General features: G+C 36.8%; 1 protein-coding gene across 1 annotated transcript in view; it reads left to right on the top strand.

The window, feature by feature from the left end:
• Window positions 1-2,011: 2,011 nt before the first annotated feature.
• The window catches only part of IGFBPL1 (insulin like growth factor binding protein like 1), a 61,137-nt gene continuing 46,721 nt past the window's right edge, over window positions 2,012-16,427 (top strand). The window contains exon 1 of the mRNA XM_074199977.1: window positions 2,012-2,513. Within this exon, the coding sequence (XP_074056078.1) occupies window positions 2,012-2,513 (502 nt within the window). The remainder of the gene's footprint in view (window positions 2,514-16,427) is intronic.

Raw genomic sequence — 16,427 nt, 5'->3', positions numbered from 1 at the left:
AATGACATTTTAGCCAAACAGGTTCTCCTTGGAAAGATAAAGAAAAGAGTTTGAGAAATGACATTTATCCTGCATCTAAAGTGGAGTAGGGAAGGGAACAAATGTTTATTAAGCACTTTATGAATATTATCTCATTTGATCCTCGCAACAACCCTTCACAACTTGCTTGCGGGATAGATATTACTATTATCATCTCCATTTTGCAGATGAGAAAATTAAGGCAAACTAGGTTAAATGACTTAGCCGGGTTCACACATTTAATAAGTGACAGACCAGATATGAACTCAGGAAGATGAGATAAGTCCTCCTGACTCTAGGCAGTGTCTTCTATCATTATCCACTTAGCTACTTGACTTGTGATCTACTTCCAGAATTTCCTCCTTGTGCCTATATGGTCCATAGTTTATTCTGATGACTATCATTTCCCTTTCTGCCTACATTGATTCAAATCATTGGGCTTTCCTGCTCTGACTTTTGGATTTACTCACATTAACTCTGTGCATGCATGCATACGTGTGTGTGTGTGTGTGTGTGTGTGTGTGTGTGTGTGTGTGTGTGTTTTAGGGGTTTTTTTTGGCAAGGCAATGGGGTTAAGTGACTTGCCCAAGGTCACACAGCCAGGTAATTAAGTGTCTGAGGTCAAATTTGAATTCAGGTCCTCCTGACTCTAGGCCTGGTACTCTATTCACTGTGCCACCTAGCTGCCCCGTGTTTGTGTGTGTGTGTGTGTGTGTGTGTGTGTGTGTTAAGGTATGATTCTATTTGTATGTGTTCCCCACTTTTACCTAATGTGTTCTGTTTGAATAAGTTTTATCTTTTCAATGCCTTATTCCACAATTGGTCTCACTCCATCAAATCTTCTTGATATTTTTTGCTTTAGGAGTTCTAGTTTATGTTGCAGTTAATTTTATGGTCCTGTGAAGTCATCACTTTTGTTTCTGGCTCCTTTGTTAGATTTTGTTTTACCCTGAAGTTTTGGGTGTTTCTATGTTGCTATTTTTTTTTTGCTGGACTGTGACACTCTTTGAGGCCGCTAGGTGGTGCAGTGGACAGAACGCTGGATCTTGAATCAGGAAGACCTGAGTTCAAATCCAGTTTTAGACACACACACACTAGCTGTGTGATCCTAGTTAACCCTATTTGCCTCAGTTTCCTTTTTGGTAAAATAAGATGTAGAAGGAAATGGCAGACCGCATCTCTGCCAAGATACTGACCCTAAATAGGGTCAGGAAGAGTTTGACACGTTTGAAACCAAAACAGCACAAAATGGTATTTTCTACCTCTCCCCCTTCATTTCCATTAACTGTTGTGTAATGCACAAACATCGTATAATCCCTTTCCTGCTCGAAACTTCACATTGACTCTTTACTTTGCATTTTTCTGTAATATTTTGTATGATCTTCATTTTTGTTTGTCTTGTGTTCCATGACCACAAGGACCATACACACACACACACACACGCATATTAGTTCAACTTTCTTCTCACAGTATTTAGTTATCGCTTCAACATTATTTTAAAAAGACGGTTTTAACCACACTATGGGAAGAGTTCCTTCACTTCTCTTGCAACAACTGGAACAGAAGGATGGCGGTGCCAGGGGGCTCAGGTTGTGACAGGAGCCTTCCGGCGTCAGCATGGTGCGGAGTAAGGAACCGTCCATTTCCAGTTCTTCATCCTCCTAGCTATGTGACTGGGACCAAGCCCCTACCCTTAATGTCCCCATTTGTAAAACGAGACGGTTGGAACAGTCTAAAGTTCCTCTCGCCTCTAAAGTGTTCTGTGACCCACGTCTCACAAGTGAGGGCGAGGCTAAGGGTAAGCGAGTCCAGCAGCGCCTCTGCCGACTTTGCTCGGGGCACTCTGGCTCGGGCTCTGGAGAGTCGGGGCTCATCGGGGGCTGCCAGCCCCTCCCCCGCCCGCGCCCCCGCCCCCCGCCTGGGTGTGTCTCCACCCTCCCGCCCCAGCTGCTCCTGCCGGCGGTGAAGCAGTCCGCGCAGACTGGGCCCCGCCATGCGCCGCTTCGCCCTGCCCCGGCTCCTGCTGCCTTGGCTGCTGCTGGGCCCCTGGGCCCTGGGCTCGACGGGGGCCGACGTCGGCGGGAGCCCCGGAGAGTGCGGCCGCTGCGTCCCGGAGAGCTGCGCGCCGGCGCGCTGCCCGGCTCCCGAGCTGTCGGTGCGGGACGATTGCGGCTGTTGCGAGCAGTGCCTGGGCACCGAGGGCGAGCTGTGCGGGGGCAGGGGCGGCGCGGGCGGGCGGCGCCAGGCCCGCTGCGGCCCCGGACTGGTCTGCGTGAGCCAGTCCCGCGAGGGGCTGGGGGCCGCGGCGGCCGCGGAGCAGCTCCCCGAGGAGCTGGAGGGCACGGGGCGCTGCGTCTGCAAGGAGGACGGCGCGGTCTGCGGCTCGGACGGGCGTTCCTACCGCAGCGTGTGCGCCCTGCGCCTGCACAGCTGGAGCTCGGCGAGGGCCGGCCACGCGCGCCTGCACAAGGCTCACGACGGCGAGTGCAAGCTGGGTGAGTGAGCCCCTCTCCGACCCTGCCGCGCGATGCCCCCACCCCGACGTGCTGCCCCCCGAACTTGCAAAGCGCGGGGCTGCGAGAGGAGAAGGAGGGGCAGGCCCCTCGCCCGGCCCCCAGCCACAGTCCGTTCAGAGCGCGCAGAGAAAGATCCAAATCCTGCCCTCCATCTCTCTCTGCTCCTCCCCGCTCCCGAAAGTCTACTGACCACTTGCCAGGGGCTGGGAATGCCAGACTGACGCGGTCTCCACAAATTTCATTGTCGTTTTTCTTTTTTGTTTTTTGAAACGATGAGAGCACTCCTTACTGTGTTTGGATTCTGGAGGGACCCAGCCTCGCCGAAATCCCGAATGCTTCCTGTCGGGAAAGAGGGGCTCATTCTCGGCGTGGTTCAGCCTCCCTTTCAACCCCTCCCTCTAGGGCAGGTGCACCCGCCAGCCTGAAGTCTAGGTCTTTTCTGGGAAGCAGAGACTTCTGTAATTGCTGTCCTCCTCCCTTGCCTGCCTCTGTCCTGGGCACAGCTGAAAGGTCTTGTTTGGGATGAAAATTGGGGGGTTTCCTCTCTAGACGAAACAAGTATACACACACACACACACACATATACATATATATATATAATATAACAACTTCAAAAATGTGCGTATATGTGTATAGATACAATACAACTTCAAAATGTACATATATATGTATAGATACAATAGAACAACTTCAAACACGGACATATATGTATATAGATACAATGTAACAACTTCAAAAATGTGCATACATGTATATAGATACAATATAACAACTTAAAATATACATATACATATATGTATATAGATACAATAGAACAACTTCAAAATGTGCATGTATATGTATATAGATACAATAGAACAACTTCAAAAATATATATATATGTATATCGATACAATAGAACAACTTCAAAATGTGCATATATATATATGTGTATAGATACAATATAACAACTTCAAACATGTGTATAGATACAATATAACAACTCCAAACACATGCATATAGATATAGCAACTTAAAAAATGTGCACCCATATATAAAACAACTTCAAAAACGTGCATATATATATATATATATGAAATATAACAAGTTCAAAAATGTGCACTCCTAAGTTTCTTTTGTATTACTGTGAAGATAAGAGTGATGGATTAGGAAGATGTGTTGGATAAACAAAGAATGCTTGGATGAATTGAAAGGGATTTAAGAAATCAAAAGAACTAGAGCTGAGACAAAAGAGATACTTAGGGAGCTATGAATGAAACCCTATAGTTCTGTGGCATTGTCTCTTAGACGGATAAACCTTTTTCCACTCAGGGGCTCAGCTCCATGCTCAGAAAGATGGGGTTCGATCTTTGGAGAATCTAACCTCAAAGAAAAGGAGCTTTTTTCTCACACTGGCTCATTATGCCTCAACATACAGGGGAAAATCTCCAAATCAAGCTTCAAAAGTACCTTATTTAGGTTCCCCCTAAGATTAACAAAGACCCTTAAAAAAAGGGAGCTCAATTTACAGAGTAGAACAGTGATAGGACAGTTACTTATTTTCTTCACTCAAGTCAGTATCTAAAACGATTAAATTTATAAAGATAGTCCTAGTTGTACCTAGGAAAAACTTTTTAAATGCTCTTTTGGTTTCAATTCTCTTTTACTTCTCACCAGCAGCATTTCCCAACAATTAATCCACAACCATTTATCTCAATGGAGAAACAAGTAACCTTTTTCAGGACTCTGCTCATTAGATTAAAAAAAACACTTTTGATCTTTTCTTTAAGACCTAGAATTAAAGCACATTAGTAACCTAAGACTAATACTTTCTGGAAGCAAAATGGTTTTAGTCTCAAAAAAATTTAAGTATGGAATAAACCTCCTAATGAATGAGAAAGGGAGGTATAGTGGCTAGAGTGCTGGACTTGTAGTCAGGAACATCTGAGTTCTACTATTATGTAAAATGAAGGGGTTGGATATGTGACCCTTAGAGTCCCTTTTAATTCTATATTTATGATCCCTATGATAAGCAGAATTTCAGTGAAGTTCTTTGAAACTAACTTGACCCTTCTCATGCTTAGCACTGAAATGAATTTCAAATTTGTAGGAAAAGTTAGTATCCTCTTAAGTGGTAGCTTGACATATTGGAAGAACACTTAACACTTAAACTACTTCACAATTTGGCTCTAGCTTCCCTTTTCAGACTATTATTTCATTATGCACTCTCACTGTACATTCCATCCATTTGACCTATCAGATAGGTGACACAGCTAGTGACTACTGTGCTATGAGGACCTGAGTTTCCTTTATTTTATTTTTTGTTTTTTATTATTATTTTTTTTTAGAACCTGAGTTTTGATCTGGCCTCACACACTTATGTGACTCTGGGCAAGTGACAGTGTTGTATACCTTGGTTTTCTCACCTATAAAATGAGCTAGAGAAGGAAAAGATAAACCATTCAAGTATCTTTGCCAAGAAAACTCCAAATGAAATCACAGAAATAGGCACAACTAAACAACAACAACAATAACAAAATTCTGTCTTTCCCTTCCATGCCTCTGCATAGACTTCTCTCCCCCTTGCAGAATCCACTCCCTCCTCATCTTAGCTTTCTTCAAGGGTCAACCCAGATATCTTCTCTTATTGGGCCCCTTTCCCACTCCACCTAGTTTTTAGTGTATTCTTTCTTCTCAGATTTTGTATTTACACATAATTATATGTTCTTTTTCTCATCATAGTATATAAGCTTCCTGAAGGAAGGCATTGTTCCTTTGTATTCTCAGTTCCTAGAACAAACAGTTGACAAGCTTAATATAAGTGAACTGAATTGTTGAAATAGTTAAGATATAATTTCTAATCATAGACCTCATTCTCATTAGCTGAGTAAAGTACAGCAAATAATCATTCTGATTTTCTTTTTTCTTTGTATGCTATAGGGACTAGAGTAATTCACTCAGAGGCAAGAAGATCTAGCTTTAAATTCTACTTCAGAGGCTTAATATCTGTGTGAGCACAGACAAATGACTGAATCTCTCTGAGCTTGTCTCCCTATCCTATGGAATAGGATTTAATAGCTTCTCTGTGACAGATTATACTTCTCATTATCAGATGAGATAATGTATGTAAAAGCTTTGTAAATTTTTTAGTGCTTCTATAAATGTGAATTGTTATTAGTATCTGTAAAACGGAGATGAAAATAACACTTTCCTAATAGGACTGTTGTAAAGAAAGTGCTCTGTAAACCATTAAATGCTCCATAAATGTCAGTTATGGGAATGCAGTTCTACATATCACCAAATTGAGGAAAGTAGAGAAGCTATTTTTAAAAATATAATATTAATAATATCAGGATCAAATGTCAACTAAGGATTTGATATGTTCCTTTTCAAAACTGCGTATTTCTCTGTAGAATTTGTCATAATTTCTTTTATACTGACACATATTTTGTTATATTTCATGACAGTTTTTTGAGAGGAATGAGATAAAAAATGCAGCCAGAGGGGTCATTTTATAGACCAGTAAGTACCTAATTATATGCTGACCCAGAGCAACCATTTACTCAGTCATAAAGAACAGGAACAGTATTTTAACAGCTCCCTTTGGGAGGAGGGTTGAGTGAAGAAGACCTAAGCCTGAGTAGCAGCTGTTCTGCTTCCAATATCTTTAATAAAACTGTCCCTTCTCATTTGCAAATTAAAGTTTTTGAAATGAGGACATCAGTTTTTCTATAAGGGAAAACGATTTTAGGAAACATTGATTTTTTTATTTATTGAGTAAGCACCATTACACAGGGCTATTTCATTCATGAGAGACTGACATGAAAAAATCCATTTTTTCACGCTCATGGAATAACCCTTTCTGTATTCTAAAACTTCTTGAAATGTATAAGAAAACATCAAACACTGAATCAGTGTCCTCTTCAGTTGATCTACATTTGAAATAAAATGGTTGATCTATTTTTTCCTTCACATTTCTCTGAAACACAGCTTGAAAATAGTTATATAATCTAAATCCTTAGTTTACATTAGTGATAATGATGATGATGACAATGGTAATGCTTTAATTGCTTTTATAGTACTTTGCTTACAAAGCCCTGTAAGTCAGTACAGAGAAGCTGAGGTTGTTCATAGAAACTAAGTGATTTGTATGTTTTCAGCATCCAACAATGTCAGGGCTAGTATTCAAATCAAAGTCTTTTGATTCCAATTGTAGTATTCTTCCTGCTATACTTTTTGCCTCCCTGAACTTAACTTTCTTCCCCAAATAGGAGCAATTTGCAGGGTGAATGGGAAGGCATTGGTGTGTTGAACTTTCTAAATTTTAAATATTAACAAATTTAAGTGCTTTGCTATTAAGTCATTGTTTTGAAAAGATCATCTTTGCCAACACCTAGAAAAAAAATCTGACTTTTTTGAGAGTATCTGATAAGGAATAGGTCTAGAATAGGTGAAATTACCTGTGGAAATGTCTAGAGTTGATGGGGAGTGGTAGGTGAAGAAGCAAACTGAATGTCAGAGAATCTCATGATCAAATAAGAATATGAAGAGAAAGAGTTAAAAATAGACTTTGGAGCTAGACCTGAGCTGAAAAAACTAAGATGTCTAGAAATCTAATTGAGCACTATAGTTCATAATAAACTCAATTGGAGACTATGTGAATGGTGACAATTGTGAATATTCTATTTATCCAAAGAGAAATAAGTATGAATGCTCAACAGACTTAGCAGATCCTGGAAACTGGTAGGTATAAAAGAAAGATATTCTGAATAGGATGGGAAAGGAAATACCTATTGAAAGGTCTACAATAGGCAGGGAAAGTGTGCCCCAATGGACTTTCTGGAAGGTTGGAAGTAAAAGGTCACTAGCTCTCAGATAAATTTTTCTGGAAGAGACCCCAGAGACCATCTGTTCAACCCTTTCATATGCTGTCAAAAGATAAAGATAAAACTCTAAATGAAAGCTAGAAACAAAGCATTGTTGTGGTGAAATTAACTGAGGGGTTTTGCTCTGATCAGATGAGAAAATGGAAGTGCAGGATAGTTTAGTGACTGTATTAAGGTCATTTCGGTAATAGGTATCATGATTTGAAGTCAGATTCTCTAAATATAAAGTTAGTGTCTTTTCACTGTATCATGATGACTATGAAGGTCTTTAAGAGACAGAAAAGATATCTTTTTTTTGACTAGTAACACCACCATTTCATTCAGTTTTTTAAATTGTCCTTTTCTAATTAATACAAATTAAACAAGATAATGTTGATTTGAATCTCACTTTTTGTGGTAAATATAGTGCTCATACATTTTATTGAATGTTTATCTCTGTTCTAAAGGAGATTTTTTTTGTTTTAAATTTAAATATCTAACAATATAATTAACTTTAATGGTCAAAAATTGAATATTTATTAAGTTTATTGAGGTATGCTATTTAATTTCATTTGAATTTTCACATAGTCTAAGAAGGAGCATCCTTTAATTTCACATATCATAGAATAGGTTTTCCATTGCCATTCTAAAGTACATTTCTGTTACTTCTTAGTATTAAATTTTATAAGCTTTGTGTTTTTGGAACTAAAAGACATGAGAATAAGTCCTTGGATTGCTACTTATAAGCAGTTAACCTTGAACAAGTTAATTGAGAAAGGTCAAATTCACTCTCCTGAACCTAAGACCAGTTCACCTAGTTATTCTTGCCGATTAAATAGAACTAGAAGAGCTAGTTAAAGTTACAGGTAGTGGCTGATCTAGTGGAAAGAGCTCTGTCCCTGAAATCAAGAAAACTTGATTTAATATTTGGACTCAGACATTAGTTATGTGACCCTGGGAAAGTCACTTAAGATCTATAACTCCAAATGTATAGATTTTGGTCTCTATTTGTGAATGTTTTATTTTTTGGGGTGGGGGTTGAGGGGTAGGACAAATATACTCCAGGCAATGCTTTACTGTTAACTTCAGTTTCTTTAATTGCAAAAAACAGCACCTACTTATTGTGAGCATCATAATGAGATAATGATTGTAAAATATCCTTACACACCGTACCTGGTGACCTCCCTTCCCCTCATTAGGGTGAGAGAAGTTCTTTTAGGGTACCTGAAAGAAGAGATAATGGCCTTGAGGGACAGGATCTAAAAGTATTAGATCATTATAGTGGTTTTTATGTGGTCTACTTCAGTAGCAGCACTGACTGGATGTTATGATTTCTATGGTTATGAAGTGTGTGAGACCTTCTGTCCCTCAGATCTGCTTCGCTTTGGACAGTGCTAATTCATTTTCAAAGACTGTGAGGACTTGTAGTACTACCAACTATATCTTAGTTCTGAGCCCCCACCACGTTGTAGTCCAAAAAGTGCTAGAAATGTAACTTTGTTATAATGGTATCAAATTTCCATAGAAATGATGAAATATTTTTATTTTTAGCATAGCAGATCAGAAAATAAACCTTTATCTAGTAAACAATAGATAATACATTATAGTAAATAGTAAAAATAGTAAAAAAAAATAGTAAATATCTAACATGTGTCTAGATCCTGTAATGTCTACCCCCATCCTCAACTCAGTATAGTTTTTTATCTAGAATTTTAGGACCTATACTGGCAGACAAAGTGTATCAAGGAGACTTGATTCTTCCCATAGAATTGATCTTCAGGTATAGAAGATCTGAACCTAGGGTCTTACTTATTCATGGTATAAAACTGTTATGTGGAGTGACAAAGCAGTAATATTTGAAAATATGAGCAGTATTCTGTCTCTTTAGTCTTCAATATTTCTATTGAAAGGGGAATATTTTGCTTCACCCTCTGTTTTCTAAAACAAGTACTGGTCATTACAGTTAATTTGAGTTTGTCAGAATGAATATGTTAAAAAAAATTTCCAACAAGATAATTTATTGATAGTAGCTTAAAAATTAAAAAGAAATTATCTGGAAATTTTAATTATGTGAAAAACTCCAGTGATGCAAAATATTAAGGTATTTATGATTTATGAAAGTTTTCATGCATGTATATTTTCATGTAGCTTGAATGAGGTTATAATTGTGATCAAAACAATAACCTTAAAAGACATTTAAAACTCATTTGCATTTGTCTGCTACAATTTCTCCCATTCATGATTTTTCTCATAATCTAAATTGTGAGGTCTCTTGGGGATAAGAGGAGAGCACTTTTTAATGGAAGGAAAACAAAGGTCTTCCTATCATTCTTTTCCAAATCCCTCATTATAAAAAGGAAATTGGAATTTTCTTTTTCAGGAATATCTAATGAATTTGCCCTGAGGGCCTCAGGTTCCAGATTCAGCTCAGAATGAATACTCTCAGACTACAATATTGCTAATTATACCTTTACTAAGACCATCAAAGGAAACGGGATCATTATTGACTAGGAGAGCACGACAAAAAAAAAATTGACTTAATATTATTGTTATAAGATATTACTCCCCAAACCTCTTTCAAGTCCCTCACTGGGGTTTGTCTTAGATCATGATTACAGCAGTAACAAATGGTAGAAGGTCTCTGCAGAAGTGTGCCAACGTTCTTGGAAAGCTAAAGAGAAGTTAGAGCAGCTAGTGCTTTGCTGAGATAGTTCATTTCTAGTGCATGGGGATGAGTAAGCCAAGTTATTTGGTATAATATAAAAAGTAAAAAGTTTTACTACTGCTGCTGCTGCTTCTGCTGCTTCTACTACTACTACTACTACTACTACTACTACTACTACTACTACTACTACTACCACCACCATTACTACTACTACTACCACCACTATCATTGTCACTACCATTGCCATTACCACTACCACTACGACTACCACTACCACTATTACTACTACAACTACTAGATAACACTTACGTTACACCTATAATTTGCCAGGCATTGTGCTAAGCATTTACAATTATTTCATTTGACTTTTACAACTCTAGGAAGCAGGTGTTATTGTTTTCTTCATTTTATAGATGAACAAACAAATAGAGGTTAAGTGATTTGCCCAGGGTCACACAGCAAGGTCTGACTCCAGGTCCAGTGCTCTAGTTAGTGAATGAACTAAAAGTTGTTTTTTTTCCCTACCTTTATTGGCTACCTAATACTATTGTGGTGGGAAGCAAGTGCTTCACTCTGAATTTTCCAAATTTCAAAGCATATGAAAGGCAGTGTGGTAGCTCAATTTAATAATATTAGTTCATTTTTAATTTTTTTTATCCTCAGTCACAAAGTAAAAATAAGGACTTTTTCAGAATTTGCATTAATTCTATATAAACCTAGGAAGAAAGGTAGCATCGAAATCATCTGCTTGATTTATTGCTTGAATATAAAATTATACTATTAGCATTTCCAAAAAATATTGTCAGATTATATAGCTTTTTAAAAAATTTTAAGAACTGGTAATTGTTTCCTATTCTATTTATAGGTTGATGTTTCTGGTTTGGACTAAGTTTAAATGCAGTATCAGATACAGAAGAACACTTGAGCAGATGAGTTTCTTGGCCTCTGAAATCCTGAGGAGGAAAAAACCTGGAAAGAGGCCTGTTGGAATGATTTGTGGCATCCTGATACCTTATTTCTTGGTTCTGGGGTTTGGTATTAGATAGCCCTTTTTGTAGTCCAAAAATAACAAATCATTTTGCATGTGAATAGTTGCAAATTGCCCGTCCTTTAAAGATGCAGTTTTTTTTAAGGTAATACAGTTTCTATAGAGAAAAGAGAACCTTAAAAATATCAGTTTTGATTGTAATGAATATTTTTAGTAAGCTTGCCAAGCAAAACAGGGTCATATCCAATTCTCCTTTAAGTTGTTTGTTTTCCTGAAAGCTTTTTGTTCCCCACAACTCTCCTACAATTGTCCTTACAAAAGTATCAACTTCCTTATTGCTGTTCCATTGCCTTTTCCTTTCATCTTCATTTTTTTTTTACACACTCTCAGGTACTTGGGACCATTCACCATTCATTTACTTTTATTTTAAAAATGTTTTCTTAATTTATTTTGTTTCTGAATAATAATAATTTCCAGATAAATTCTCCCTAAAACACCACCACCACCACAACCAACAAAACAGTTAAGCAAAATCCACCAATACTGTGACTGAGTCTGGCAATTGATATGGCATTCTGAACTCTTTGTACCTTAAACTACTCAGAGATACCTTCTTTTGGACCTGATTTCTTCCTTTGTTTTCTGAAATAATCCATGTTCCTGATGTTGCTCTGTCTTCTCCCAAGTTATTCCTTCTCAATTTTTATTAATAACTTTTCATTTTCTTTTGCTATCAAACTGCATTTATTTCCTTTGTTCTCTTTGAGCTACATGCTGACATTTCTGTTGCCATGACTTCAACTTTTGTTTTTATACTTGTGAAAAAGTTGTTTTATTGCTTTATTAAAAAACCAAAACTTCATTGTAAGCTTATTTGAATATTATATTTTGGGAAGAAACTTGGTTCTTGTAAAAGAAGACAATCTATAGTCAATGCAGTCTAATGTGCCATAAGCTAATAGATGTCTGGAAGCTGGATAGAGGATAGAGGAAGATAGAGGAGGGAGCCATAAGGGAAGGAGGGAAGTGGGTCAGAGGACTGAGGGAGGTTCATTGTTTTGGAAGGAGGTAACTCTTTCCAAAGACAAAGATGAGCATTTATTCTGTTCATGTCCAGACACACAAGAAGAGACTTTGATGTTTGTCTCTTTTGGTTTTGGCCGTTCTATACAGAAGAGGAAAATAGAAGTCAGAAGGGAGAGGAGGAATTACTTTAGTAGAAATAAGGGAGAAGCTGAGAAAACTGTGGTAGTTAAGTCTCTGCCCAAGGCTATGAAGAACTGTCTTTGAACTTTCAGTGAAACTAGGACTGAGCTGAGGACAAGCTTGACAGCTCCCACATCCAGTAGGTGAGAGCAGAGGAGCTGGAGGGAATGGTTAGATCATCTTTTTAATTAGACTAAATGGAAACAGCTGGCAGACCATTAATTTTTAATGCCAAGCTACCTTGAAACCCAAAAGCAAAGTGGAGGAGTTTTTTGCAGGAAAAACTTCTAGCTGTAAAGTTAAAGATTCAGAAGGAATTCTACTTAAAATTGGTAGGGAAACTAGTCTTGAGACTAAGTATTGAGAATGATTACAATGAGATCTTGCTCTAGTTGCATTTACTGATCATAAATATGATCGGTAAATATTTATCTAATGATTTTAATGAACCTTAAGTCATTAACATCTGTTGAGCGAACTTCAGTGTGAAAAGCACCATTCAGCCACATTTGGGTAGTCAAGCATGGTAGGAAAAAAGCACAAAGCTAGAACTTAAGGGGAACGGAATCTTCCTGGTTCTGCCACCAAGTACTGTGAGATCTTGACAAATCAGGTGTTTTCTCTGTGTTTCAATTATGTCATTTAGAAAATTATGAAACATTAGATTAAAAAAAAATCCAAGGTCCCTTTCAACCTGAATTTAGGTGATTTCTTGTTGCTTTCTGAACCTCCTATAGAACCTTAAATTTGTACTACATAATTTGGCACAATTACTTTCTTGTAGTGATTGCTATTCCTGTGCACATATCTGTTGTCTATACTACTTATTTTGACATTTCATAAAATCACAAAATTTCATAAATAGAAAAAGACCTCAGAGACCATCAGCTTTCAGCCTATAAAATATTCCCAACAGACAATCATCCAGAGTTTGCTTAAGGATATCTAGTGGGGCATTATTTATTAGTGCTCAGCTAATCTGTTCTATTTTTGCATAACACAAATTTTGATTTATTTTTATTTTGAAAAACATGAAATAAAATTAAGATGTACAAATAGAACAGCAAAAGAGAATTGTGCCTGAAACTCCCCCTTCTCTTCTTCCTTTTTTCTTCCTTCCTTCCTTCCTTTTTCCCTCTCTTCTTCCTTCCCTTGTCTTATTTTTTTCCTTTTCTGCCCCTTCCCCTATTTACCTCCACTTGAAAAAAAAATAAAGAAGATGAAGCTCTTGTAACAAATTTTTTTGATGAAGCAAAAATAATTCCCCCATTGGCCCAGCCTGAGGATATGCAGCTGAGGATACGCTGCTATTATCTTATAAATTGTTCTGCTCATCTCACTCTGAATCATACAAGAATTCCAAGAACCTAAGACAAAATATCTAACATTTTAACTGTTCCTTCCAGCTTTGTGTTATCTAACAATTTAATGTGTATTTCTTTAAACAACAGGATTGGGGCCAGATCTCTGAGACATTTCACTGGAGAACTTGCCTATAAGTTGACATTGGGCAATTAATTATTGTTCATCAGGTCCCTTATGTTACTTCTTGTCACAACTATGTTAGACTATTTCCTTTATTAGATATCCCTTTTTTATAACATGTTTTAGGATTTTTTTTCATTAGGAACCAAAATTCAATGGGTCTGTTGTTTTAAGTACATTTTATTCCATTTAAAAAACAATAAGGACAACACCTGTCATTCTCCAATCCTCCTGCTCTCTATAATCTTTCAAAGGTTACACACCTTGAACCCTTCAGAAAATTGAGAATTTTTTCATCTGTGCCCAGTAACTTAAACTCATTATCAAAGGCAGCTGTGTGTCCTCTTACTATTTGTTTTTTTTTATTTTTGGTTTCAACTTCTTATTAGATGTTTTTGTTCTGTCTATTTCAGTCTAAAGGTAATTTTCTTCAACAGAAAAAAATAGAAAAATAATCCTCCTTTCTCTCATTTCAAAAAGTGGTATCATCCTTTGTTCATCCTCTTATTTCCACCAGTATTAAAAAGAAATTCCTATTTATTATCTTAACATGAAGATAATTGATTCAGATAGATTGGAGAGGGAAAGAATAGAGTCATTAAAGGTTATTTATTTATATTTTTATCCACCTTTGGTCTCATATCATATCTCTGTTCCTGAAAGGTAAGTTCTGTATTTAACTTAAACCTGGTGCCATGCTTTCAGTGGTCATTTAGTAAATATCTGAGTGATGACAATTGAGTAGCTATATAAGCAGTATCAGACAGTTCACATAACAAAAGAACAGGAGGAAAAGCTTAAAGAAAGAGTTAGTAAACTGAGTAAATGAAATATTTTGGAGAGATACATTGGCTTTCTATAGAAGTCTGACCTCTAGGCCAGACCTATAGGTCTAGTCTCCTATGTGATTCCAGTTATCCTGAAAAACAGACATAAAACTTCGTTGATTTCCTTTAATTATGAAGACCACTATGATAGTGTAAAGTTTAAATTATACAATTTTAAAAAAAGAAACAATTTTATGAGCTCTAATTACTTACAGTAGCATTAAGAAGGAATAAAAATAGAGAATCTTCTATTTCAAGGGTTTAATGTATGAGTCATTAATAATAGATACTTTTTCAATTGTTCTATTTTATTTTTAACTTATGGAATAAAACAAGCATTTCCATAACATGTAAAATAAAAAAGATGATTACACTTGAAATTATAAACTTTTATGTATAACTTTTTTCTTTTAAACATATAATAAAGTTATTGTATATATTTTCTTTTCCTTTCCCTTCAAACTTACCCCAGAGATGGCTACTATTAGACACAAGTAGGCACACATACATATTTTAAATATATATTTGTATATGTATGTGTGTATATATATGTACATATATATATATATATATATATATATATACATATAACTGTAAAGTTATCCTATACATACTTCTGTTTATCAGTTGTTTCTCTGAATGCTGATAGTCTTTCTTCATATGTTCTGTATTTGGATATTTATAATAGTCAAAAATGATAGGTACTCCAAGTTGTTCTTATAACAATATTGCTCTTATTGTATATAATGTTCTCTTGGTTCTGCTGCTTTCACTCTTTGTTATTTTGTCTAAGTCTTTCCTTGTTTTTCTAAGATCATTGCGTTTATCAGTTTTTTTTATGGAACAGTTATATGCCATCACAATCATATGTGGCAATTTGTCCAACCCTTCCCCAATTGATAGGAATTCCTGTAATTTCTAGTTCTTTGGAATTTTTTGTTGTTGGTCACAGATTATTACTTTATTAATTTTATAGTATAAAGGCAAATGTGAGAAAAAGACTGATTTGGAATAGTCACATTCTGAATTAATAGATTCTAAATCAAAGAAGTTTTATAATAATTTGAAACCACATGCAGAATATCTGGGATGTCCTGAGATGTTTCAGAGACAGTGGCCAGAATCTGAGATATAAAATTAACCCCAGTGGATAGAGAGGCAATAGAAGTATTTAATATATTTGAGACTGCTAGGTCTTAATCCATTTTGACTTGATTATAAGAGGAGATACTAAAGCCAAATTCCTATTAACTGGATAGAAATAACAGAATCTCCTAGTTAGAAGGGACCAGATGGCATATAGTCCAAGCTGTACATGAATAAGTTTCTTTAATACACTATTCACGAGAGGTGGTGACCTGGCCTCTGCTTAAAGATTTTCAAGAATGGGAAGCATAGTGTGTACTGAAAGAACTCTGATCTTGGAGTCTGGAGAGACCTAAATTCAAATACCAACACTTACTGATTATATGAACTTGTATAAGTCTTTTAACTTTTTTGAGTTTCAGTTTTCTCATCTGCAAAATGGAATAATATAACGAGAGGCAGCAGGGAGAAGTGGATTGAAGAAAGACATTGGAGTAGACAAGTCAGTTTTCCTTTCTGTATGTCTAAAATGAGGGAGTTTTGGTTCCAAGAGATGATTCTATGACAGGAGTTATGCTTCCATAATCCATCAACAAGCTTTTGTGCTCAAAGACAAGACACTTACCTGCTCAGGACATTCTCTAAGACTCATTTATGTAGGAATTAATAGATCCACACTGGTGGAGAGGCCTTGCACACTGGGAATTCCCTTCATGGATGAAAAAAACAGGTCTTTCCTCTCCCTCTCTAAAAAACAAAATTAAAAACATGTGATACCCACCTGGGTGGGGG

This window comes from Macrotis lagotis, chromosome X (genome assembly GCF_037893015.1).
Source record: "Macrotis lagotis isolate mMagLag1 chromosome X, bilby.v1.9.chrom.fasta, whole genome shotgun sequence".
Taxonomy (NCBI): Eukaryota; Metazoa; Chordata; class Mammalia; order Peramelemorphia; family Peramelidae; genus Macrotis; species Macrotis lagotis.
The sequence above is the reverse complement of the archived record's forward strand: the minus strand, read 5'-3'. Positions and strand labels throughout refer to the sequence as shown.